The sequence below is a fragment of the Panicum virgatum genome, chromosome 6N, assembly GCF_016808335.1.
Source record: "Panicum virgatum strain AP13 chromosome 6N, P.virgatum_v5, whole genome shotgun sequence".
NCBI lineage: Eukaryota > Viridiplantae > Streptophyta > Magnoliopsida > Poales > Poaceae > Panicum > Panicum virgatum.
In genome coordinates this window covers 3,996,135-4,022,345 of record NC_053150.1, presented here as the reverse complement: position 1 = coordinate 4,022,345, position 26,211 = coordinate 3,996,135, and the positions used below count along the sequence as shown (strand labels likewise).

Sequence of the window (26,211 nt, the reverse complement as noted above, 5' to 3'; positions counted from 1 at the left end):
TCTTCCCTTAGCGAGGGGTCCGGTTACCATACTGGGGGTCCGGGACCCCAAGAGGGGTCCGGGACTTCCGCGGGGTCCGTACCCCTCGGGAGGTCCGGAGCCCCGGCTGTTCGGGCTGCCCGCCTCTTCCAGGACACGCGTCGTTCCCGGATCTTTCCCAGTTGTGAGGCAGACCCGGAACCGTTGCCGAGAGATCAGGACTCCGGACCACAGGGGTCCGGCTGTTTGGTCGTAGTCATGGATAACTACAAGGCCCTTGCCTAGATACAGCAAGAAGGGGTACCCCAGTCCTGGGGTACCGACAACTCGCTACGGGATTCAGCATATATATTTGCCGCGTGCCTCAGCCACATGGCAAAGCCTGTAAAGAACACAATAAAGCGCTCATGGCAAACGCCGGCCGATAAGGTTGGCTTTGCTGTGTGCCTGTTAAGATGGCCCACGGCAAAATAAACTTTTGCCATATGTAAAGATGAACCACGACAAAATAAAGCTAGGCCGATGTCGGGTCGACGGTAATAGCAGGTTTGTCGTGTCGTGTGTTCTGACGGTGAGGTACACAACAAAGAATAGTGACTTTACAGTGTTGCCATATGCTTTTTCTTGTGGCATACAGCAAATACACCATTTGTCGTGTGCCTTTTTTTATGCTGAGTGTTTTTTTGGCCGACACTCGGCAAAAGAACATTTTGTTGTGTGCCCGAGAAATTGTGCACATCAAATATTAGGTACACGAGGACACACAGCGTTTTCGGTAGGGACTTGCGAGTTGACGAATATCGATGAAGATCTTCAGCCCACGTCTCCACCAGGCAAGCTCCAGCATCCACACTTGCATTATGAACCTACCTGGCGTACGGTTTTCAGAGACTTGAGGCATGCCATGGGACTCTCTGAGCTCAGCTCTGAGCTCAGCTGAGCTCAAAGCTAAGGTTCCTTTACTGATCCAAACACCGTCTGAAAACACCGTGTGTAAGTGGTAACATGCATGTTCATCTGTAAACCCTAAACTCTCTAATAACACAATCGGTCCATTACTGCAAACGCGCGCTCGATACAGGCCCGATCAGAATGTATCCTGATCCTGTTCAAAGATTTCTGCTCTGAGAACGTATCATTTTGTACATAATCAATCATAGACTTCAAAATGTTACCATTTTGTGCACAGTTTGAATAAAAAGCTAGATGTATGGATGAATTGCATGCTGACCGGCCGGTGATGTGATGAACTGGGGATCGTTGCTGCCACGCCTCCATCGTATATGGCTTTGTTTAGTTCACGAAAGTTTTAGATTTTAGTACCGTAGCACTTCCATTGTTATTTGACGATTAATGTCTAATTATGAACTAATTGGGTTTAAAAGATCCATATCTTCATTTACAGTTAAATTATGTAATTAATTATTTTTTAACTGCATTTAATGCTCTATGAATGTGTCGAAGATTCGATATGATGGGTATCGTAGGAAAATTTTTTAGGAACTAATAAACATTATGCGTGTCACTATTATATATCAACTTATAATTTCCCTAACATGTTCGTTCAAAAAAAAATCCCTAATATTGCCTTATATATATACTCCTCCGGGCCTCCACAAGAGGCGGCTCCGTGCACCGCGCCGGCGGCCCGTCGCCCTAATGCTCTCGCCGTCCTCCTCCCGCCAGTCCGCGCCGCGGACGAGCGTCCCCTCCACCTGCTCGCCCTCCCGCCCGCTCCTGCGCCGCCGCGAGTAGACGGCGCTCCGCTGCTGCCTCGGTTTCTACTTGGCCGGCGGCGGCCTTGCGGGGAGGAGGGGAGCCGGGTCCAGCATGAGGCGGTCCGTGGCGTCGATGGTGGTGGCGCAGGTGGCGCCGGGGCCCCTGCTGCGGTGCCACGGCTCGGCGGCGCCCCCATGGCTGTCGTCGTTGTCGCCCTTCTTCCTGCACCGCCGCGCCTCGGCGAGTTCCGGATGCAGGAGGTAGTTGCCGTGGCACCGAATCGCTATTATTTCGTGTTTAGCGTCATTCGTTGTTCGTTGTTCGAATGATGCTTGTGCTGTTCTAGGTGGATTTGCGTCTACCGCTGTGGTTTAGACTGTCTCGGGAGCTCTCTTCTTTCATTAATTTGCAACTAATTAACCCCATGTCTTGGCCACTGTAAATAGAGTCACACGGTGTCACACTGTCACATGATGATATTGTTATGTTCTCACCTGCCTGTACGCTGCGTCGCTGCCAGCTAATAGTGGTGGTACACTTACGCTTGTCATTGTACCTTGCAATCTATTCACGCTCTGAAATGTTGGCATTTTTCAGGGACCTTAGGAATTCCATGTTACTTGGTGATTTCTAACTCTGGCAATCGTTTTGACTGACAGGCAGGAGCAGGACTATGAGAATAGCTCAGATTTGGCAGTTCTAGGAAGCAGTGGTTTCAAGCTTCAATTCTATCCCAAATTAAACGTGAGGAATATTGCACAAGAATGGGTTCAAGAGACCTGGAGGCTGTTCTATCTCAAAATTGCCAACAATGTCACAAATAACATCTATAAGCGAAGCACTCTACTATTGGCTGGAAATGTACAAGATGATATCTTTGAAGATCGCAGGGGTTTGAACTACCTTTACTTGCAGAACCTGAGAGAGCGTGTACCATCCCAATCGACTGTGAATAGACATGGTGATGATCAACAACTGGTCGGGCATAGGATGGTAAATCAGCCTGTGCAATCAGTGCCAGCTCCAGTAAGTGTTGTTAATGATAGTCCCAAGTGTTTGAGCATGCCTAGAGCCTCTAAGGTGATAAATCTAACACCTTGGCATGACTATGCACCAGCAGAGGATCCTTTGCTTGATAAATCTAATACAGAGGTAATTTTGGAGCTTGATGATGACAACAAGGAGAAGAAACTTCGGTCAAAAAAAAGAAGGGAGAAGAAACTTGTGGTAAAAAAGGTGGTTTCACCTTTGCCAACTAAAGCAGCCTTCTCTGAGGAATCTTTGAAAGCACGGAAGGCACTTGCTAGCATCTACGACAGAGTTTTGGTAGTTGACAATATCGAGTCAGCTAGGAGCATTGTTAAACTGCTCACTACAAAGTACAAGAGCTTTATTCATGCATGTCACACACAGGTAAAAAGGAACCCTGCTTGGCTGCTTGATTTATTTGCTCCTATGGAGTGGTCAGGTTGTCCATCCTTATTCATCAAGGCAAAACCATTTGTTTCACAAAGACACAAAATGTTCCATTTTTTGTAAGTATTAGGTTTAGCTGAGTGATATCTTTTTACTGTGAGTTGTCATCTGTCATGAATTACTTTAGTGTTCGTTCCAATTCCATAGTTGTCACAAGAAACTTCTGATGGCGATAGATTTTAAATCCTGGGGCTCCTCATTAATGTATCAAAACCTGCCATAGGCAATGCATGGGTTGAAGTCAGATATCATATGTAATGCTGAAGGTTGTAGTCTGTATCAGCTTCCTTAGTTTAGTGAGCTAATATGCTCATTGTCTACTTCTATGATGGCAAGCAATGCTCAAAAGTGAACTCCAGTGTAGTTATTTGAGTATAATGTTTCTGCAGGTAGCAGATATTGATGACCAAAAAATGACACCAGTTGGTCATGGAGAAGTAATATGCTTTAGCATCTATTCAGCAAATTCTGATGTACAGGCAGCTGATTTTGGAAATGGCAAAACTTGCATTTGGGTTGATGTACTAGATGGTGGAAGGGGTGTCCTGATAGAGTTTGCTCCTTTCTTTGAAGATCCATCCATCAAGAAGGTGCAATAATTTTTTATTTTCTATTTTTCTCTGCGTCTCATTATATTAAGAAGAATAAAGGAGTGGGTTTAGAAACCCATAGACCCACACACACCCTTTTACATCTAATGGTGTATTACTCTCACTTTTCACACTTGACCCGAGACCACTAGAGAGGAACTCACACATTGGCTGGCTCTAGAGCAAGGAGATTGGATATTCTCCAATCTCCGGCCGAACTCCACAGGAGAAACTCATCTTTTACTGAAACCAGAACACTATTTAGGCTCAGTTGAATCCCTTCAAACACACAGCGATTGCAGTGATTCCAAATGGACCAAGCTCCCAGAATGATGATGGAATTAAGGCCTTTTTTTAGTCTGGTCATCAACACCAGAATTTGTGCTTGCCCACCATCCATCAAAGGAGTTGTTATCAGGCTGGGGGGGAGAGGTCCTGCAGGCCGACCTTATGTAGAATGCTGTACCATACTTGCCGGGAGAAGACACATGAGATCAGTAGATGTTCAATCGTTTCCTCAGCTTGATCATAAAGCCGGCAGCGTTCAGGATGGGGCAGACCTCCTTTAGCAAGACGGTCTGCAGTCCAACACCTATTGTGTGCCACTAACAACATGAAGAACTTGCATTTGCCTGGTGCCCAGCTCTTCCAGATTCTCTCCCAAGGCCCAAACTGTACAGCCCCAATAAAAAATCCCTCATATGCAGATTTAGCAGAGTACACTCCTGAACTAGAGAATTGTCATATATGATCATGATCTACTTCAGGTTGCAAAGTCAAATCCAAGAGAAGATCCCAAAACTTCATATTCTGTCAACACAGGTACTGTAATGGCACCTTGTATGTCCTGCACCCATTTCATCTCGGTAATGGCTTCATACACTGTCTTACACTGTCTTTTTCCTTGTTTTGTAACTGATCCAAAAAGAGTAGGCACTAATTGATCCAGGCTCTAGCCATGCTGCCACCTGTCGGTCCAGAAAATTGTGTTCTTGCCATTGCCGACCTCTGAGACAATGGCCACTCTAAAGAAAGCTTTGACCGCAAGGTGCACTTGGATTTGGAAAGCCGCCCAGGGCCTTATCAGGTTCAGTTTTCTGCAGCCACAACCAACGCATCCGGAGAGCCCATCCCACCTCCTGCAGATGGGAAATCCCAAGGTCTCCGAGTTTTGGTTGAAAGAGAATGAGGATGCGTGGAAATAGTGGATTAGATTGATTGAGACCCTGGGTTACATACATATAGGGATGAGGAGATCTTGGGTTTATAGAAACAGCACCAATCAAGATCTCCTCATATCTCTCTAACCATACAAGCCTGGCCGGCTGCTATACGCCTGGCACAAGGCCCACACATGTACAAGTCAATGTCTAACACCCCCCCCCCCCCCGCAGTCAAATCGTCGGTAGACCGAACGTTTAGACTGGATCTAAACTCCGTGAAGACTGACGAAGGAAGCCCCTTGGTGAAGATGTCGGCGAACTGGGACGTCGTGGGGACGTGAAGGACGCGCACATCACCGAGGGCGACATGCTCCCGAACGAAGTGAAGATCGATCTCCACATGCTTGGTGCGCTGATGCTGAACGGGGTTAGAAGACATGTAGACGGCGCTGATGTTGTCGCAATACACCAATGTTGTCTTGCGCAAAGGAGAGTGCAGCTCAGACAAAAGTTGGCGTAACCAGGAGGCCTCTGCAACGGCATTGGCAACAGCACGGTACTCGGCCTCAGCACTGGAACGAGAGACGGTGTTCTGACGCTTCGAAGACCAAGAGACCAGATTGTCGCCGAGGAAGACCGCATAGCCCGAGGTGGACTTGCGAGTGTCAGGACAGCCAGCCCAGTCAGCATCAGAGTAAACCACCAAATCCAGAGCAGTAGAGGGGCGCACCAGCAGGCCCATGTGAAGAGTGCCACGGACATAGCGCAGGATGCGCTTCAGAGCAGCAAGGTGAGGCTCACGGGGATCATGCATATGTAAACAGACTTGCTGAACCGCATAGGAGATGTCAGGCCTGGTGAATGTGAGATACTGAAGAGCTCCAGCAAGACTCCGAAAATCAGTAGGATCTGACACAGGAGGACCATCTGCAGAGAGTTTCGGATTCACATCCACTGGAGTAGTGCAAGGTTTGTAGTCTGTCATCCCAGCACGATCAAGAATCTCAAGCATGTACTGTCTCTGTGAGAGAAAAAGACCAGAACCTGTGTGCTGCACCTGCATGCCAAGGAAATGGTGAAGAGGGCCGAGATCCTTCATGGAGAACTCCTGCTGAAGAGCATCAATGGTGCGCCTGAGCAGACCATCTGAGGAGCATCAATGGTACCTGGTTAATACCAAATTAATTGCATGTGAACTACTTTTAGCTTTGTTTTTCTTGAATTTTCTGAAGTCAACATTCATGTTCTCTTCATCATGTAGGTTTGGCATAACTATAGTTCTGATAGCCATGTCATTGAGAATTATGGAATCAAAGTTGCTGGGTTTCATGCTGATACAATGCATCTTGCACACCTTTGGGATACATCAAGAGATAATGATTGTGGATATTCACTTGAGGGACTTACAAATGACCGTAGAGTCATGGATACTGTTCGAGAGGATTTACCTAAACTTGGAAAGATGTCAATGAAAACCATCTTTGGCAGGAAAAATGTTAGAAAAGATGGATCTGAAGGGAAGGTTGTATCTATTAAGCCAGTCAAAGAGTTACAAAGGGAAGCCAGAGAGTTATGGATTTGTTATTCTTCTCTAGATTCAGTGAGCAGATTGAGACTTTATGAGAGCTTAAAAAGCAAGCTTGAAACAAGGAGATGGGTCTTGGATGGTTATCCTAGGGGCACCATGTACGATTTCTATGAACAGTATTGGCGACCCTTTGGTGCCCTACTCGTGAAGATGGAAACAGAGGGCATGCTTGTTGACCGTGGTTATCTTTCAGAGATAGAAAAGACTGCTATTGCTGAACGGCAACTAACTGCAGATAAGTTTCGGAAATGGGCATCTAAATATTGTCCTGATGCCAAGTACATGAATGTGAAAAGCGCTATTCAAATTCGCCAACTTCTCTTTGGTGGCATTAAAAATAGGTATTGCCTTCCACTGATTTCTTTATTTAAGGTTTGAAAGCCTTCTCTGTTTCCATATACCTTTTCTCTATGGTATCTTCCTCAGTGCACTTCATGTATCTTTAGGAAAGGGCGCCAGAAGTTATGGTAGTGGTTTGGTGTAGAAGACATTAGTTTGACCGCAAGTCATGGCGTCATGCACAATAGGACACATGGCCCAAAGCCTGAAACTTGATAAGAATTTACTTTTATCTATTATATAAGCAAGAGCCAAAATGGCAAATGGAAAATAAAATTTTCTTTGCCTTTTGTGCATGCTTACCATTTTGTGTATGTAATATCCTAGGCAGAAGTGGTTATTCGGGATAGGGTCGGGGTGGCACCAATTGAGGAGAAACTTATCCAGCATCGGCTGAGATGGTTTGGACATGTCCAACGAAGGCCTCCTGAGGCGCCGGTGCGTAATGGGGTTCTTGAGCGGGTCGATAATGTAAAGAGGGGTAGAGGTAGACCTAAACTGACGTGGGATGAGTTGGTTAAGAGAGACCTTAAGGATTGGAATATCTCTAAAGAGATAGCTTTGGATAGGAGTGCTTGGAGACTAGCTATCAATGTGCCTGAACTTTGAACTTATTTCTTTCGGGTTTCATCTCTAGCCTACCCCAACTTGCTTGGGAAAAAAGGCTATGTTGTTGTTGTTGTTGTTGTTGTAATATCCTAGGCAGAAGTGAATTGAATGTTCTTGGTTTTCTTTTGTATCTTCTAGTAATTTGATTGCGTATATGTCCAAGGAAACTGGAAACTCAAGCTTTCTTTCAAATCGTTTCTGTACAATTCCTAAAAGAGTTAAACTTTGTTACCTTCGTAACAGACACAGACCTGGTGAAACTTGGCCACAGAGTAAAACTTTTAAAGTGCTAAATGAAGAAAATGTTGCTACAGAGGGTAAGAAGACGTCAAAGTATCATACTATTGAACTTTACGGTATTGTTGAAGATCTGAAAACTGATAAGTTCACCCCGATTGGCTGGCCAAAAACCAGTGCAGATGCATTGAGAAGTTTGGCTGGTGAAATACCTACAAAATATATTTACACAATGGATGATATCCAAGAGGACGATGAAGATACAAGTGGTTCAGAAAACCCGGATGGAGATTCCTCTTATGGAACAGCATATGAAGCGTTCGGTGGAGGAAAGAATGGAAAAGAAGCATGCCATGCAATTGCAGCTTTACATGAAACATCTTTTATTGGTTCATCGATATCCAATTTCATTCTTAAGTTGCAGGTTAGCTAGCCAATCTTGTTAGTTATTGTTCCTACCTTGAGACAGCATGCCTGGCATTTGCTGCAATGCAAATCGGATTTTGCTGATGTTATATATGCTCCCAGCACAAAATTCTTCTGTTGTATGCTGAGGATGCATCACAGAACTTGCTGATTTGTTAGGGCTTTTTTTTCTCTTTTTCTTCTTTTGTTGAGAGGAAGCATGAGGTTTGCTAAATTTAGTGTCTATCTGGATTATCAAGTTTTAGTTTTTGTTGATATGGATCATGTAATTTTAAAATTTTGCTCTTAGCAAAATAACTGTTAAATTCAGTTCTTGTGATTGAGTGCTTTTCCCCTCCACCATGATCATTTATTTGTGGTGTGCCCCTTGAGATATCTTTGAGGTCTTTAAAGGTGCTTAATTAGATACTTCATGCTCACATTCAAGCATGCAACGTGACTGAGGACATTGCTACTAGGTGTTTCTGCTGGCTTTTGTCAGCATACTGATTATGCTTAGCTAACTGCATTTGTCTACAAAGTGTTTCCATGTGTCTTGTATCTGATAAATCCCTTACTCCATGGTAGCGAGATCATATATCATGTGCGGAGGGGCGCATTCACTGTTCATTAAATATCAATACTGAGACAGGGCGCTTGTCAGCGAGAACACCAAATCTACAGGTATGCACATTCTTTTGTTTATGTGAGATTTATATGGAGCTTCTTAAATTGCCTTCTCTGGCTTGTTATTAAGTGCGTGATATATCACTAATTCACTATACAAGAAGAGGGAAAGACAAACATGTGTAGTTACATTTGTTTTTGAATAAAATAATTGATGACATCACATCTTTTGTTCACTAGTATGTAAATGTTGCTGCTTCGCAAAGTCATCGTACAAGATGGATGTGGTTATGATTAATGTCTGCTGATTATAGCCTGAGGCTTCAGCATTAACCACTGGCACTGGATAAATATATTTAGCTCCAAATTTGGCAAATGGTTTAACTCTAGTTGCAATACAGTTTAGATCTGGTATATAGTGCTTGCAGCTAAAGTACCACCCTATTCTTTTGGTCAATACCATGCATTCAAACTCGATACGTGTCCCTTGCAGAACATACCTGCCTTCGAGAAGGATAGGTATAAGATTCGCCAAGCTTTTGTTGCAGCTCCAGGGAATTCTCTTATTGTTGCAGATTATGGTCAGGTGTGTGAAATAGTGCTCAATAGTCAACATTTTTGTCCTTGAATGGCCTTTCATCTTAATTTCTTATTAAAGGCATGTTTTAATGTAGCTGGAGCTTAGGATCTTAGCCCACCTTACTAATTGTAAAAGCATGCTGGACGCTTTCAAGGCCGGTGGTGATTTCCATTCTAGGACAGCCATGAATATGTACCAACATATCCGTGATGCTGTCCATGAGAAGAAAGTTCTTCTTGAGTGGCACCCTCAACCTGGTCAAGAGAAACCTCCAGTGCCGCTATTGAAGGTACTTCAAGTGCTACTAGTTTTATTTATAGCTTTGGCGTTTCTTAGTTATTTTTATTTGTTTTAACTGTTCGTATATATATATTAGCCTACCCCAACTTGCTTGGGACTCACAGGCTATGTTGTTGTTGTTCATATACATATATCGTACCTACATTGGAATTATAATCCCTTAGTGCTAGTAGTCTGTAATTCATTCAATCAAATTCCTACCAAATTTTTTAGAATGATACATAGATACATGTATATCATTCTTTTGATTTTGGGATTTGTGAACTTTTGAATGCTATTTCATTTGTCGAGTGGTGTTGTTCCAGATTATTTATTGGATAGACCATTCCATTGCATTTTTTTATGAATTTGAGTCTGCCATTATGGATCCACAGTCCACACACCCTAAGTCCCTAACACTAGGCATTCCTCGAAGGCTTGAGCTAAGACCAAGATTGTATTGCATGCGTGTGTTGTTGAACAACATTTTTATCACGTACTAAATATTTTGAACTCTCGCATCTTCAGTATCGAACCTTAAATAACAGTATTAAATTGCTGCAATGGCTGGTACCCTTGTACTGATGTACATTCCATACACAAGGGCATAGTTTGTATTTTAAATAAGATGCACCCATCTTTTTCATCAATTGCTATATATTGAGCAGGAATTTTCCTGCGTGTACTTTTAGTTCTCTAAATGCTTCATGCCCTGATGTTCATATTGTATTCCCTTCCTAAAATAACTGCACATGTCGCTTTTCAAGGAGTTAAACTTTTTAAAATTTGATGAAATCTATACAAAAATATACTGATATTTATGATTTGTAATAAGTACCAGCAGGTTAGTAGTTAAATATGTTTTCAGAATAAACGTATTAGAAAAACCAAATGTTGATAATGTTTCTATAAATGTAGTCGTTTTTTTAAAGATGATTCTTCAAAAAGAGAGAAGTCGATTAAGGAAATATATGTGCATTGTTTTTTACAGAATCAGATAAACATAAATAGAAATACCAATGGTAATTATGGAGTTGAATTAAGTTCAGTGTTTCCATTTTAGGATGCTTTTGGCGCAGAGAGGAGGAAAGCTAAAATGCTTAGTTTTTCCATTGCTTATGGAAAGACAGAGGAAAGGCTATCCGAAGATTTGAAGGTATGAAGCTTATTGCTACCAAAGTACCAACCTAGATCTGCATTTCAAACTAGGATTTTTGGGTCAGCAATCTAATCAAAGTATGCAGGAATTGATCATTTCTTTTTAGAGTTGACTTTAGTGATTCTTTATCACCACTGTGCGAGCAAGGCAACAGTAGTTGCGTGCTATGGCAATTTTCATGACTTGATCTGAGTCCTGCTGCTGCTAAGGAACGAGGCTCCTTAATCTCTTTCCTTTCCTTTTTTTTTTGCCAATTTGTGAGATACATGTCATATTATCTCTATTTAAATTTCTAGCATGTTAGGTACTGGTAATTGTCAATTCAATTCTTATGCAGGGTATCCTAGATATCTTTCCCTTCATGTTTGTTCCCTGTATGGTACAAAAGATCTTTTCAAAAAGGTGTCATAACAAGCTCCAGAGTTGTGGCCCAGGTTTCCAAAGAGGAGGCAAGGGATACATTGAATCTCTGGTATAGAGATAGACAAGAAGTGTTCGCTTGGCAAAAAATTCAGAAGAAGCTTGCACGCGAGAAATGCGAAGTCTACACTTTGCTTGGGCGGTCGCGCCATTTTCCTAACTTGACTTGGATTGATCCTGGTAAACGAGAGCGTGCTGCTATAAATGCACCAGTGCAGGTACTGATTACTAATTGTGGCTCAATGTTTATGCTTCATTGCTTCTAAAACTTAACCTTCAGTGTGGTATCTCTGATCGTCAGGGAAGTGCAGCAGATGTTGCTATGTGTGCCATGCTTGAGATCGAAAGGAATGCCCGCCTTAAGGAGCTTGGTTGGAGGCTCTTGTTGCAGGTTCGTCTTCTCTTCTTTTTCATAATACAATGCATTGACAACTTTATTACATCTTAAAAGATGGGCAAGCCAGTATTTGTGTTTCGTTTGATGTAAACAGAAGTGAAGCTGACAGATAACTATTCGTTAACATCATTCGGATAACATTGGTTTTTTGCAATGTTTGCATGTCAGGTGCATGATGAACTGATACTGGAAGGGCCTTCAGAATCTGCAGAGGAGGCCAAGGCTATAGTGGTGGAGTGTATGTCCAAACCTTTCTACGGAACCAACATTTTGAAAGTCGACCTGGTTGTTGATGCCAAGTGTTCAAAGAACTGGTATGCTGCCAAATAGTCTGAGCAGATGCTGTCATCCCCGACTACAACTGAGCACACACCACCCACCACAACAGTAAACCGTGGATCAAAATAGGATGCCTCAAGCCACCAGCGATTCAGATACAAAACCCTCACGCCCGGGCTAGCAGTTATTGGGGAAACGCCGCATACTCAACTAAGCCTTACCACCATATCGGTTCCATGGTTGCGCTGTTGTCTTGGGTGGTCGTCCACGAACTAGTCCTCATTGGAAACACTCGAGACAACAACACGACTACCACCTGCTCAAGGTTCTAGTACCTAGGTTGCTAATCAACAGGTTAACCATTAACCCACAATTTAAAGTAGATCATTAAGCATGTTTGTAGTAGGACCAGTTCCCAACCATTCCCAAAAGAGCGCTAGCAGGACTCCTACATCCCATCTCGACACTACTACGGCGACAAGGACAATATGGAATACTAGGTAATTGAAGGCCTGGAACCTTACCCAGAAATAAGCACTAATTTGATTCAGAAAATTGCTGTCAACACTTGTGGCATTTCTCCTTCGGAGGTCACCACAAAGCTACTCCTAGCAAGTGAAGAAGATCAGAACATGCTGCGAGATGATGGGAGTGGCAGCAAGAAGTCAACAATGGCCAATGAATAGTTCAATTTGTTTAGTCCATTGTAGTAGGGAATGCCCTACTTTTATCTTGTATCAGTCTATTAAACTTAGTTGGTACTGCCGGTGTGATCTCCAGCTCAACTCTAGTTGGTTTTACTTCTTGTCTTATCTCTGTCAGACCTTTTTCCTGGTTAAGTTGTTTTGCTCCTACCTATCCTACTGTTTTCTGGGTGGCTTTCTTAAACTCAACTGTCCCTGCTTTCCTTTGGAGTAGCAGATTGAGGGTTCCTCTTTTCAGTTTCAATGTTGAATACTAACAAAAAGAAAAGTTGGAATGTTCTTAATTGGAACATTAGAGGAATAAACTCTGAAGACAAATGCAACGCTATTCGGCTCAAACTAGATGAGAGCAATTGTGCTGTATACTGTATACAAGAAACCAAAAGAGAACATTTTGATCATTCTTTCATCAGAAAATTTGCACCAAAGAGATTTGATCAGTTTGCTCACTCTCCCTCTCAAGGTAATTCTGGTGGAATTCTCATTGGATGGAATAGCTCAATTTTCTTTGGTCAAGTTATTCACAACCTGAGATTTGCTATAACTATCAAATTCACCTCCAACCACAACAATGATACATGGATGCTTACCAGTGTATATGGGCCATGTCAGGGAATTGAAAGAGATGTGTTTGTTAATTGGCTTAATGACTTAGAGATCCAAGATGACTCAAATTGGATGTTTATGGGAGATTTCAATTTCTACAGATCATTGACTGATAGGAACAACCCTGGTGGAGCAGGGCTTTCAATCAGTCATCCCAGCCCGCTCCAGAATATCGAGGGCATACTGCCGCTGGTGAAGGAGGAGGCCAGACAGACGAGGCTCAACAGTGACGCCCAAGAAGTGGTGGAGCTGACCAAGATCCTTCATAGCAAACTCCTGCTGCAGAGAGGAGATGACGCGCTGAAGCAACTGCTGACTGGAAGCTGTGAGCAAAATATCATCGACATAGAGCAGTAGATAGGCAGTCTCATCCCCACGGCGGTAGATGAAGAGAGACGTGTCAGACTTAGCCTCAGTGGACCCCAATGTCAGCAAGAACGTGGCGAACCGAGAATATCAAGCCCGAGGAGCCCGCTTCAGACCATAGAGAGACTTGTTGAGCCGGCAGACCATGTCCGGACGACTGGAGTCCACAAATCCCGCTGGCTGAGAGCAGTAGACTGTCTCTGACAGAGTGCCATGAAGAAACGCATTCTTCACATCCAGCTGGTGCACAGGCCAAGAGCGAGAGAGCGCAAGCGAGAGGACCGTGCGCACAGTAGCAGGCTTCACCACTGGACTGAAGGTCTCATCATAGTCCACACCAGGCCGCTGGGTGAAACTCCGGAGAACCCAGCGAGCCTTGTAGCGCTCCAGTGTGCCGTCAGCCCGACGCTTATGCGTCCAGATCCACTTGTCTGTGACCACATTGCAACCAGACGAACGCGGCACGAGGTCCCACGTCTGGTTAGCAAGAAGAGCTGCGTACTCCTCGTCCATCGCGCGACGCCAGTGAGGATCCGCCAGGGCGTCGCGGACAGAGGAGGGTACCAGAGAGACCCGCGGCTCCCCCTCGGTGGCGGAGAGAGTCGCGGCCTGAGACGCCATCTGCCGAGTCACCATAGGATGGATATGTTGAGGATCCCTATGGATGACTGGCGGGTGGTACACTGCCGACTCGACACGAGAGCGAGGTGGCGGAGGCGGCGGCGGCGGCAGCGACGGCTCCTGTGTAGGCATCGTAGGGGCCTCCGGAGCCGGAGGCGGCGCCGGTGTCGGCGCCGAACGACGCCGGTACACCTGCACCGGCTGAGCGTGACACCAGGGGAGGTGCAGGTACCGCGCAGGTGCAGGGGGAGACACTGGGGCCGTGCGTGACACAGCAGGGGACCCCGGGGCTGCGCACGGCACGACATGAGGTCCTGGGGCCGCGCGTGGGGCGACAGCGGGCACCGGGGCCGCACTGGGCGCTGCAGGGATCACCGGAAGCGGTGTCGGTGCACCGAGAAAACCTGCAGGGAAAGAACAGACAGGTAAAGATGGCTGAACCACCGGGTCAGTCAAAAACAGCGACTCCAGCTCGGGTCAGGAGAAGGTGTGCAGGAGGTGGAGTAGGGGAAATCCGACTCGTCAAACACGACGTGTCGGGAGATCAGGACGCGGCGAGAGGTGAGGTCAAAGCATCGGTACCTCTTGTGGTCAGGGGAGTAACCAAGAAACACACAACGAGGCGAGCGGGGCGCCAGTTTGTGAGAAACAGTGACGGAGATGTTAGGGTAACATGCACAACCGAAGACCCGAAGGTGGTCGTAGCGAGGAGGGGTACCGAAAAGAGTGTGGTGTGGAGTGGGAGCAGGGGAAGCAGTGGATGGAAGGCGGTTAAGCAAGTAGGTGGCGGTGTGGAGGCTCTCAGCCCAGAAGCACGGGGGCAGAGAGGCTTGGATCAGAAGGGTGCGCACGACGTCATTCGTCGTGCGAATCATCCACTCAGCCTTACCGTTCTGAGGAGAAGTATACGGACAAGACATACGCAGCTGAACACCCCGAGAGAGGAAGAAGGAACGGGAGGTGGAGTTATCGAACTCACGTCCGTTGTCACACTGGACGGCCTTAATGGTGAGGCCGAATTGAGTGGACACCCAAGCAAAGAAGTGGAGGAGGGTGGGAAAGGTCTTAGACTTGGTGCGGAAAGGAAAAGTCCAAGAATAATGAGAAAAATCATCAACCACCACCAGATAATATTTATAACCCGACATGCTGAGTACAGGAGATGTCCACAGATCACAGTGAACAAGATCAAAGGCATGCGCAGCATGCGAAGAAGACGAAGAAAAAGGAAGTATGACATGACGACCTAACTGGCACGCATGACAAAGGTGCTCAGCAGGGGTCCTAGTACATGGAACATCGGTACTACGACCGAGCTGAGCCAAAACGTCGCAGCCGGGGTGACCAAGCCGGCGGTGCCAGGTGGTGGAAGACGGCATCACGGCAAAAGCAGCAGACAAAGAAGAAGTCGAAGGCGGAGCAGCGGAAGCAGAAAGTCGAAGGGTGTAAAGGGGCCCCGAGCTGTCACATCGGAGGAGCGGACGCCGGGAAGCCGAATCCTTCACAGTAAGACTAGAAGAGTCAAATTCAATGGAACAAGAATTGTCAGCAGTAAACTGGCGAATAGAAAGAAGGTTGTGAACCATCTGAGGAGCAACAAGGATATTGGGAAGACGAAAAGAGCCAGGAGCAGAACCCACGGTGGTGACAGGAGGACAAGACCCATCACCAACTATGATGGAAGAAGGACAAGAGGGGTGTGGGGGTCGAACAGAAGAGAGGATACCGGCATCTGGGGTGGTGTGGAAGGAGACACCCGAGTAGGCGATCCACTTAGTGCTGACCGGCGGCGTCAGTCCCATGGTGCTGAAGGACTGCGCCAGAGCGGCCTGGTCCCACCCCCCAGGCCAGGTCGGCTGCTGGCTGGGCTGACCGGGCAGGGTCCAGGACGATGCGAAGAGGGGAGTAGCACCGGTGAACATGGACGCCGGCTGGAGCTGAGGACGAGCCCCCCCCCCCCGGACCTTGGAAGGGCCACATCGAGATGCGCCCTGACCATGGGTTGCTGAAGGATGGCCAGGTCGTACCTCCAGGGGCAGCGGCGGGAGCCGGAGCCGGAGCCGGAGTCGGCACGCCCCGACGGCCCCCGCCGGTACCGGTACCCCCAGAAGCAGGGCCACCAGTACCACCACCACCCCGTCCCCCACCTCCGGTCTGCCCGACGGGAGCAGCACCAAGGAGGGAGGAGGCAGGAGCGGCGGAGGAAGCCGGTGGAGCAGCAACGAGCGCGGTGGGGTGGACGAGGACGATCCGGGCGCGAGACCCCTGGTGATCTCCTTGAGGGCGAGGTCGTCCCGGACCTACAGGAAGGAGGGAAGGGCCTCTAGCGGGTGATCCATGTCTTCAGGTGGTCATAGGTGTTGCTCAGACCGCGCACGACATTGAGCACCAAGACCCGATCGAACACTGGACACCCAAGGTCGTGAAGAGCATCAGCCATGCCCTTCATCTGCCGGCAGAACTCACCAACGGAGAGGTCCCCTTGCTCGAAGGTGCGGAAGCTAGCGTCGAGCTAGAGAGCGCGGAACTCGGCGTTGCTGAGGAACTGCCCCTCGAACGCCAGCCAGGCCTATCGGGCAGTGCCGCCGTGGGTCCTGAAGATCTAGGGAGATGGTCCCAAAGATCCAAGACATGGCGATGCTGTCAAGGCGCAGCCATGCCATGTCCCGCGCCTCAATCGGCGAGTCGACGAGGACATGGTCATTGAGGGCGTAGCGGCGGAGGGCGAGGAGGACCTAGTCCCGCCAGCATCCGTAGGAGGAGTACGGTGACCAGGGCCTGATGTTCTGAACGCCGGCGGCCTGGAGGTGGAGCTGGGCGACCATGGGGTCGATATAGTCGTGCCGGGGTCCAGAACCAGCGGGCGGGGCCTGGTAGGAGGAAGAGGCACCGTGCTCAGGGACGACGGGCAGCTGGCCGGAGGAGACCCCTCCGCCTCGGCGACCCGGAGAACGAGGGCGTCGGCCGTGGCGCGCTCGCGCTCCCAAGCGAGGGTGTAAGGATCACCGGGGTGTCTGACCCTAGAGGGGGAGGGGGTGAATAGGGTCGCTAATCGCTTTTTAACCTAGGGCTCAAACTACTTGCATAAGATAAACCTAACACGTCCTATCATGCTAGTTATGACTAAGGTTTATCTTTGCTACTCTCTACTTACCCCAAAATACTTGCAACCTATAGCCAATCCTAAACAAACTAACTAGGAAAGTAAAGGCACGAAAGATAAAGTAAATGCGGAAACGTAATAAGGTAAGTAAAGAGGTAAGTGCAAGAGGGATGCAAACTCCCGAGTAGACAGGGTCAAGTAACGTGGTTCGGCACAAACGCCTACGTCCACGGGACACCGAGGCTCTTCCGATCACCGTCTTGCACTACGCCACCAAGGCGATGCCGGCAAGCAAAGGCAAGTGCCCACAAGACACCAAGTCTCGTGCACCGCCACCGTCTCTCTCAGTCACCCAGCTGAAATCCACTACGGAGCTTCTCCACCAAGGAGGGGGTCTCCTCTTCCCCCGCACAAAGTGTCGTTGCCACTCCACACCAAGTCGGAGGGTCACACGATAGATCACAAGGATTGTTTGCCGCAGCAAGACTTCTCTCAAGCTTGCTTTCTCAAGAACTAAGCCTAAACAAGCACTAAGCACTCTCACAAGTGTGCTTAAGTCTATATGATGTACAATGATGCTCTAAGATGGTTGGAGAGGATCTTTAATTCTTCTATGCTTCCAAGGTCTCCAGCAGCCTCAAATGAGCCGTGGGGTGGCATATATATAGCCCACACACCCCCAAACTAGCCGTTGGAAAAAGGCTGACAAAAAACGCTATCACCGGTTAAACCGATGCTCCCGTTTTTGTCATCACCGGTTTAACCGGTGAGTGCATTTTCCAACTAACCGTTATACTTCAACGGCTACCTCAATCGACCAACGTAATCAACCGATGCAGCGTCGGTTTAACCGGTGAGTGTAGTTGCTGAAAAACTAACTCTCTAGACAACTGCACCGACGTTCACCAATATCTAGCGTCGGTTCATCCGGTGTATAGATTTTGCCTCAGCTGCTGAGTTCATTGCACCGATGTATTCAACTTTCCTGGCGTCGGTTCAACCAGTGTTACCAAACTTCCCAGACGTGCTCCAAGTCAATGCACCGACGTATGTAATTTTCTTAGCGTCGGTTCAACCGGTGATACTAAAATATCTCTGTCTTGATTGTTTTGACTTGGTTTCTTCACAGTCTCTTCAATCTTCGAATCCTTTGGACCGAAGAGGTTTCAGGGCGCTGCCCTGAGACCCGCGAGGGGCGGCTCCTAGCTACGCCTATCTTCTCTTTGTCATCACTTGAACCTAAAAGCCTGAGAATGGTTATCTTAACAATCATATTAGTCCAAGTGTTGTGTTGTCTATATCAATCACCAAAACATTATATTGAAATATGGCATGAGAGGCCATTTTCGCTACAGAGGGCAGCCACGCGGACCCGCTCCTGAGCCGCCGAAGCCTCCGGCTTGGCGGCGAGGAGGGCTGCGGCGAGAGCGGTGTCGGCCTGCTGCCCACTGAGAATGGCGTCAGCGGCAGGCTGCTTGCCGGACGCGACGGCGGCGCGGTGGGCGGCGGCGGCCGCAGCGCCAGTGGGGGCGGCGTCCGCGGCGGCGGCGCCCGTGGCGTCCGCAGCGCCTAGAGCAGAGGAGGCCGCAGCGCCCGCGGCGGCGTCCGCGGCCTCGAGAAGGACCAGCGCAGCGGCCGGGGAGGACCAGGGCGGGAGAGGAGGAGCGCCGGCGGTGGGAAAGCCGGGCGGCGGCCGGGCGCCGGCGGCCCAGGCGCCGGCGGCCCAGGCGCCCCGATCCGCCCGAGTGGGAGCAGAGGAGGAGGGAGAGGAATAGGGGAGGGGAGGGAAGGAGGAGAGGGGCAGCGGCGGCACCGGTGGCCGGCCGGCCTTGGCGCCGGCGGCTGGTGGTGCCGGCGGCTAGAGGGAGGGAGGGAGAGGTAGGCTAGATACCATGAAGGAGAGAATAATTGTGTGTATTCCTCCAAACCCTAGAAGGGTGGGTAATATGGAACCTATACATGGGCCTCTAGATGGGCTTCTATACATGGGCCATAAAGCCACTCACACATACACCAACAGATGGACAAGATCACAAAGTTTTTTTCATGCTGCAGCAACAGAAAGATATAGGCAAAATACCATCACAAGCCTAGAAACCCAGGATGGAAGGATTATTCATGACCACTTTGAAAAAGCAGCCCTCTTGTTGGAGAATTTCAGAGCAAGAATGGGAAACTCAATCAATCCAGAAATGCAATACAATCTTGATGACCTGGTTGTGAACCATGAGGGATTGGACCAGATTTCAGCACCTTTTACCAAAGAAGAAATTGATAATGTTGTAAAGCAAATGCCAGTTGATAAAGCCCCTGGACCTGACGGTTTCAATGGTATGTTCTTCAAAAAATGCTGGCACATCATCAGAGAGGATATATATCAGCTTTGCCATGATTTTTCTCAGGAACAGTAAGCCTACAAGCCATCAACAACTCCTTCATCACACTCATTCCTAAAAACAGCAACCCTGTCACTCCTAACGACTTTAGACCAATCTCACTCCTGAACTCAGTGCTCAAGTTGATAACAAAGTTAATGGCAGATATGCTACAAGCTCTAATCATACCTCTCATCCATAAAAACCAATATGGTTTCATAAAATCCAGATCAATCCAAGACTGCCTAGCTTGGGCCTTTGAATACATACATCAATGCCAGTAGTCAAAAAAAGAATTCGTCATCCTAAAGTTGGATTTTGAAAAGGCCTTTGACACTATCGAACATAATACAATCTTGAACATGATGGAGAAAATAGGTTTTAACTCCACAGGGATTAATTGGGTGCAGAGAATATTAGCAGTGGATCCACTTCAGTGCTGCTAAATGGAGTACCTGGAAAACAATTTCAGTGCATGAGAGGAGTGAGACAAGGAGACCCATTATCACCTCTATTGTTTGTTTTGGCGGCTGACCTTCTGCAATGCATTGTCAATAAAGCTCACAATGAATGTATTTTCTCTCTTCCCATCAGTGCAGACCCTAGCAATTATTTTCCAATTATACAGTATGCCGATGGCGCTATACTTGTAACGAAGGCAAGCCAGAGGGAACTCTTCTGTTTAAAAGGTCTGCTACAATCCTTCACTGAGTCGACTGGTTTAAAAGTGAATTACTCAAAGTCCCAGATGATCCCCCTAAATCTTTCCCAAGAGCAAGCTGTTATCCTCTCAAATACTTTTGGATGTCAATTGGGGACCCTCCCATTCGCATACCTTGGTCTACCCATGGGAACAACCAAACCTAAGATACAAGATTACATGCCACTCATGGATAAGACAGAAAGAAGATTGACATCAAACTCTGCCTTCTTAACACAAGCTGGAAGACTTCAGCTGGTAAACTCTATTCTTTCATCATTGCCAACCTATGCAATGTGTAGCTTAAAGATTCCAATCGCTGTTATGGACTTCATTGATAGAGCTAGAAGACATTGTCTGTGGAGGGGATCTGATGCCAATGCAAAAGGCAAGTCATTAGCAGCATGGCCAAAGGTGGCTAAACCCAAGGATAAAGGTGGTTTGGGAGTGGTTGACCTCTAGTCCCAAAATGAAGCTCTGTTACTAAAACATCTTGATAAGTTCTACAACAGGAAAGATATACCATGGGTAAACATGATCTGGCACTCACACTATTCGCAAGGCCATATTCCTCATGCTTCTGCTGACAAGGGCTCCTGGTGGAAAGATCTTCTTCACCTATGTGATAAATTTAGATGAATTGCCAGCTGCACAGTTGGTAATGGTACCACTGTGTTATTCTGGTTGGATGTCTGGAATGATCTCTTTCTTCAAGAAAAGCTCCCAAGGCTTTTCACCTTTGCGAAAAATCAAAAGATTTCAGTGGCCGATTTCTTTGCAGCAACAGATTTCGCATCCCACTTTCATCTACCACTATCAGAACAAGCATATGAGGAATACCAAAAACTCCAAGAAATTATACAGAGCATTCAAATTAGACAGGAAGACAAGGACCAATGGCAATACATTTGGGGATCATCACAATACACAGCCAAGAATTACTACAAGTACCTTCACAAGGAAATACAGCCCCCAAAACCATTTCTATGGATTTGGAAATCCAAATGTTGCAACAAATTAAGAGTATTCTCATGGTTACTCTTAATGGACAGACTCAATACTCGAAATATGCTAAAAAGGAAAAGATACAAACTTGAAGGTAACAATTATAATTGTGTCCTGTGCACAACTCAGAGAGAAGAAACAGCCTTCCACTTATTCTTTAGCTGTCCTTTTGCTTTGGAATGCTGGCGAACTATTGGGATTCAGTGGCAGATGGATGTCCCTTTCTTCCAAATGATGGAATTGGCTAGGCAAAATTTCAGTAGCATTTTCTTCATGGAAGTCCTCATCATTGCAACTTGGCACATGTGGAAACAGAGAAACAATCTGATCTTCGAAAATAGCCCAGCAAGTATAATCAACTGGAAAAGAAATTTCAAAGAAGAATGCATTCTCCAAGCTCAAAGACTGAGAACTTCTGGCTCAAAATCCCAGGTTATCTAGAGGCCATCGAGCGGGGCTGGCAGTGCCCTGACAACATCACAGACCCATTTCAAAGAGTTGATACGTTGCTGAAAAACACGGCCAAGGAACTCCAAAGCTGGAGCCAGCGACGCATTGGGCAAATAAAACTCCAACTACTCGTCGCAAAGGAGGTGGTGCTTCAGTTTGATAGAGCACAAGATCGACGTCAGCTATCTCCAGATGAGCACCTGCTGCGAAAGGAGATGAAATGCAAGTGTCTGGGCCTTGCTTCTCTGGAGCGGACCATAGCAAGGCTACGTTCCAGGATCACATACCTCCGAGAGGGAGATGCAAACACAAAGTTTTTTCACCTGCACTCGAGCTATAGAACCAAGAGGAAATTTATTTCCAAGCTTGAGGATGACTCTGGGACGGCACTGACGCATGACGAGAAGGCCGACATGCTTCATCGGCATTTTTCCGCAATCCTTGGCGCGGCGCCAGATCGGAGCTTCACTATTGATCTCCAGGCTTTAGGTATTCAGGCAGCCAACCTTGAGCATTTGGAGTATCCCTTCTCAGAAGAGGAGGTGTGGGCAACAATCAAAGCCCTTCCGCCGGACAAGTCGCCGGGGCCGGATGGGTTCACGGCCGAATTCTACAAGTCGGCTTGGCCTATCATCAAGGCTGATATTTTGGCTGCGTTTGGATCATTCTACCTCACCAACCGAATGCAACTGCAGCGACTGAACGGAGCACTTATCACGCTGCTGCCAAAATGCCAAGATCCGAAACGGCCGAGTGATTACCGGCCTATTAGTCTGATACACAGTTTTGGGAAATTGGTTGCTAAATGCTTAGCCAATCGCCTGGCACCGGAACTGGACAACCTGGTTGGAGTGAATCAAAGTGCGTTCATCAAGAAGCGCTCAATCCATGACAACTTCAAGTTTGTGGAGCAAGCTGCTAGGCTTTTGCACAGGAAAAGGAAACCGGCGCTCCTTCTCAAGCTGGATATCTCTAAAGCGTTCGACACTGTGCCCTGGCCATTCCTGCTGCAGGTGCTACAAGCTCTTGGCTTTGGCACACGCTGGCGAGACTGGATTGCATCACTCATCTCCACTGCTTCAACTAGGGTGCTCCTGAACGGTGTTTCAGGAAGATTAATCTGCAATGCAAGGGGCCTTCGTCAAGGTGACCCGCTATCGCCGATGCTTTTCATACTGGTGATGGAAATGCTACAGCGTCTCTTCATGCGAGCGGCATCATTGGGTGTTCTGTCTCCACCTACTAGCCATGTCATCCAGCATCAGTGCTCCCTTTATGCTGATGATGTCGTGCTATTTGTGTCACCGGCGGCCCAAGACTTGATCACCACTAAGGAGATACTGGCACTGTTTGGAGACGCCTCTGGTTTACTCACAAACTTACAGAAAAGTTTGATTGCGCCAGTTGCTTGCAGTGACAGTGAAGTCGCCCTTGCTGGCCAATTGCTACCGGCTGAGATTGCTGATTTTCCTGTAAAATACCTTGGGCTACCACTAACAGTGGGACGTCTGCGAAAGGCTCATCTTCAGCCACTGGTCGACCGTGTGGCAGCTTATATCCCAACCTGGAAGGCTTCACTTCTGAATAAAGCGGGGAGATTAATCTTGGTGAAAGTCACAATGTCTGCTGCATGTGTGCACACACTGATTTCTCTCAAGGTGCCTGACTGGGTGTTCCAGGAAATCGACAAAAGGCGACGGAGCTTTCTTTGGTCTGGAAAAAAGAAAGCTAATGGCGGGCAATGCTTGGTGGCTTGGCCTTTCGTTTGTCAGCCAGCTGAGTTTGGAGGTTTGGGCGTGGTGGATCTTCGCTTAGCTGCTTATGCTCTGCGTTTGAGGTGGCTTTGGCGTACAGACACTAACAGACCCTGGAAGAACTTGGAATTGGACTTCGGCAAAGATACAGTCGTGCAGGCGATGTTCAATGCATCCACAGTCTTTGAGTTGGGGGGTGGCAATCTAGCCCTTTTCTGGTCCGATCATTGGCTTGGCCAGAAGTCTCCATGCCTGCTAGCACCTGAACTCTGCAAGCTCATTAAACCGAAGATGCGGAAGACAAGAACAGTCGCCACTGCTATGGTCGAAAAGACTTGGATCCAAGACATTACAGGCACGCTAACCATTCAAGCTATCTCTGAATACCTACAGTTATGGGAGGCTATGGAAGGCGTGCATTTGAGGCAGGGCGTGGAGGATACTATCCGCTGGAAATGGACCACAGATGCCACCTATTCAGCTAGGTCCGCCTATCAGGCTTTCTTCCATGGGAGAATTCAGTTCAAGGGAGCAACACCGATTTGGAAGGCCTGGGCGCCCATGAAAGTTAAATTTTTTACTTGGCTGGCAGTCAAAGGTCGTATTTGGACAGCGGACCGCAGGCATCGTCGTGGGCTAACTACGGATACAGACTGCCGTTTGTGTGACCAAGAAGTCGAGACTGCCGATCATCTCCTCTGCACCTGCAGTTTCACCAAGCAGGTTTGGCACTCCCTGTTCACTGCGCTCGGTTACCAAAACCCTCCGCCTGTTGTAGATTGCTTCCTGGAGTGGTGGCTTACCTTGCGCCAAGACTTGTCCAACGAACAGAAGAAGGGACTAGATACAGCTGTGATGCTCGTCTCTTGGATGGTGTGGAAAGAGCGGAATGCCAGGGTGTTTAACTACACCGAGCGGACCCCAAATCGTTTGTTGTCTGACATCATCGCCGAGGGAAGCAATTGGATTCAGGCCGGTGCGATGAAACTTGCTGCGATCGGCTGGCCCCAGCAGTTGTCTTTAGGGGGAGCGTCACCTCTAGTTAGCTAGTTGCCCGTTTCTGTCGGGTGTTTCGGTTGTTTCCTAGAGCCGTATAGTCAGTTCGGTTGAGGTGTGCGTGCACCCCTTTTGGCCCGCGTTGTAAGCTTTTAACAATCTTTTTCTTCTTAATGCAATGATATGCAGCTCTCCTGCGTATTCTCGAAAAAAGAAAGCTTCTCTGAAATCTCCCTTCTTAGCTTGGTCTAACAGCTTGAACTAGGCGTTTCGGCTTTTATTCTGTTTTGTTTTGTTCTGTATAGTTGTTCATTCTCTTTAGCTGCTCCTTGTTTTGTCTTGTAAATACCCTTTCTTTCAATAAAATTTTAACAGCGGGCTCGCTGTTTTCGGTTCAAAAAAAAAAGGTAAAGCTATACATAGGATGCAGTTTAGTTAGCAATGGATAAAGTGATAAAGAGTAGGCACAGAATGCATCAAGGGACACCTGCCTTCTTCCTGATATTGATACTGCTCAGAGGTGTCCAACCCTTTGTTCTTGGAAGTAAAAGGTCTAACATCAGCACATCAAAGCGCGTTCCGGGCCCTGGCGCGCCACGCCGGCGAGGCTCCTGGCGGAGCCGTTCGTCACCGGATCGTCGACGTCGGGCTGTGCTCGGGCGTGGCCGGCGGTGATCGGCAACCGGTGTTTCTGCAGCTGTGCCAGGAGCGCCGCGTCGTGTCCACGCCAGAGAAGGCTGCGTTAACCGGCAACGCCGCTGCTGCAGTCTGCAGAGGGACTGACGCTCAGGATTGTCCGACTGCCAAAGTTGCGGTCACTATAGGGACTGCACCTGATGATCTCGGTCCGCCCGGGAGGGCACGACGTGCCGGGAGCCGTACCTGCTGTGGTTCAGCCCGCTGTTCGCGGAGATCGCCGGCGAGGTCACGCCGACGGCCGTCCGCATCGGCGGCGCCATGTTCCACGGCTCGACGGTGCGGGGGCACAGGTGGCTGGACTCGGTCTTCTTCCTCATGAACCCGGCGCCGTGGTACGAGATCCAGCTCCTCGCGCCGGTGGCCACCAGCTCTGCGGTGAGAGAAAAAGCACTGATTGACCAGTAAAAAGGGCGCCATGAACGTATCGTTGTGCGGCGTTCCTGTCAGCAACTCCAAAGTTATCTTGAAAATATTTAGATGGAGTATAAAGTGAAATCCATGGAAGTAAAAAGCTATGTTTGAGTTTTGTGTGGATCCTGGCAGGGAAATTTTTTTTGGTGTATGCAAGTGTGTATTACGGACTGCCTTGTTCGTATCCGGATTGAGTATAAAGTGGAGAGTCTGCAAGTAAAAAGTAGTGTTTCGTTGGTGACAGTAACGTGGAATTTGAATAATATTCAGCGCTCCAGGCGATGCCTCTGCCGGACCTCCAATGAGTCACCGTAAAAATCTAGTTTTGCATCTTTGGACTGTAAAAACTATCTCCAGCATTATTGCATAGCTGTTTCTAATACCTGCTGGTCTCCACCATAAATTACTTGATTGTGTAAAGGCTTTTTATGGTACATATAGTTCAACGTGATCGACGTTCCATGTTTTGGCTAGAGCTCTGATGAGTGCCGTTGGCCGTAAAAACAAGTGCAAACAACTGAAGATCATCACCAGTGTTGATGAACAACAACTCGAGAATGACAACTCCTCTCCAC

At 47.6% G+C, this 26,211-nt stretch overlaps 1 protein-coding gene across 1 annotated transcript; it reads left to right on the top strand.

The window, feature by feature from the left end:
• The first annotated feature begins 1,717 nt into the window (after window positions 1-1,717).
• Window positions 1,718-26,098, top strand: LOC120677638 (DNA polymerase I A, chloroplastic-like). Its single transcript, XM_039958802.1, has 13 exons — window positions 1,718-1,958; window positions 2,358-3,111; window positions 3,564-3,764; window positions 6,189-6,856; window positions 7,707-8,124; window positions 8,694-8,789; window positions 9,226-9,318; window positions 9,407-9,601; window positions 10,655-10,747; window positions 11,185-11,388; window positions 11,472-11,561; window positions 11,736-12,346; window positions 24,934-26,098. The coding sequence occupies exons 1-12, from the start codon at window positions 1,810-1,812 to the stop codon at window positions 11,895-11,897; spliced, it is 3,123 nt and encodes a 1,040-aa protein (XP_039814736.1). The 5' UTR covers window positions 1,718-1,809; the 3' UTR covers window positions 11,898-12,346; window positions 24,934-26,098.
• The last annotated feature ends 113 nt before the right edge of the window (window positions 26,099-26,211 follow it).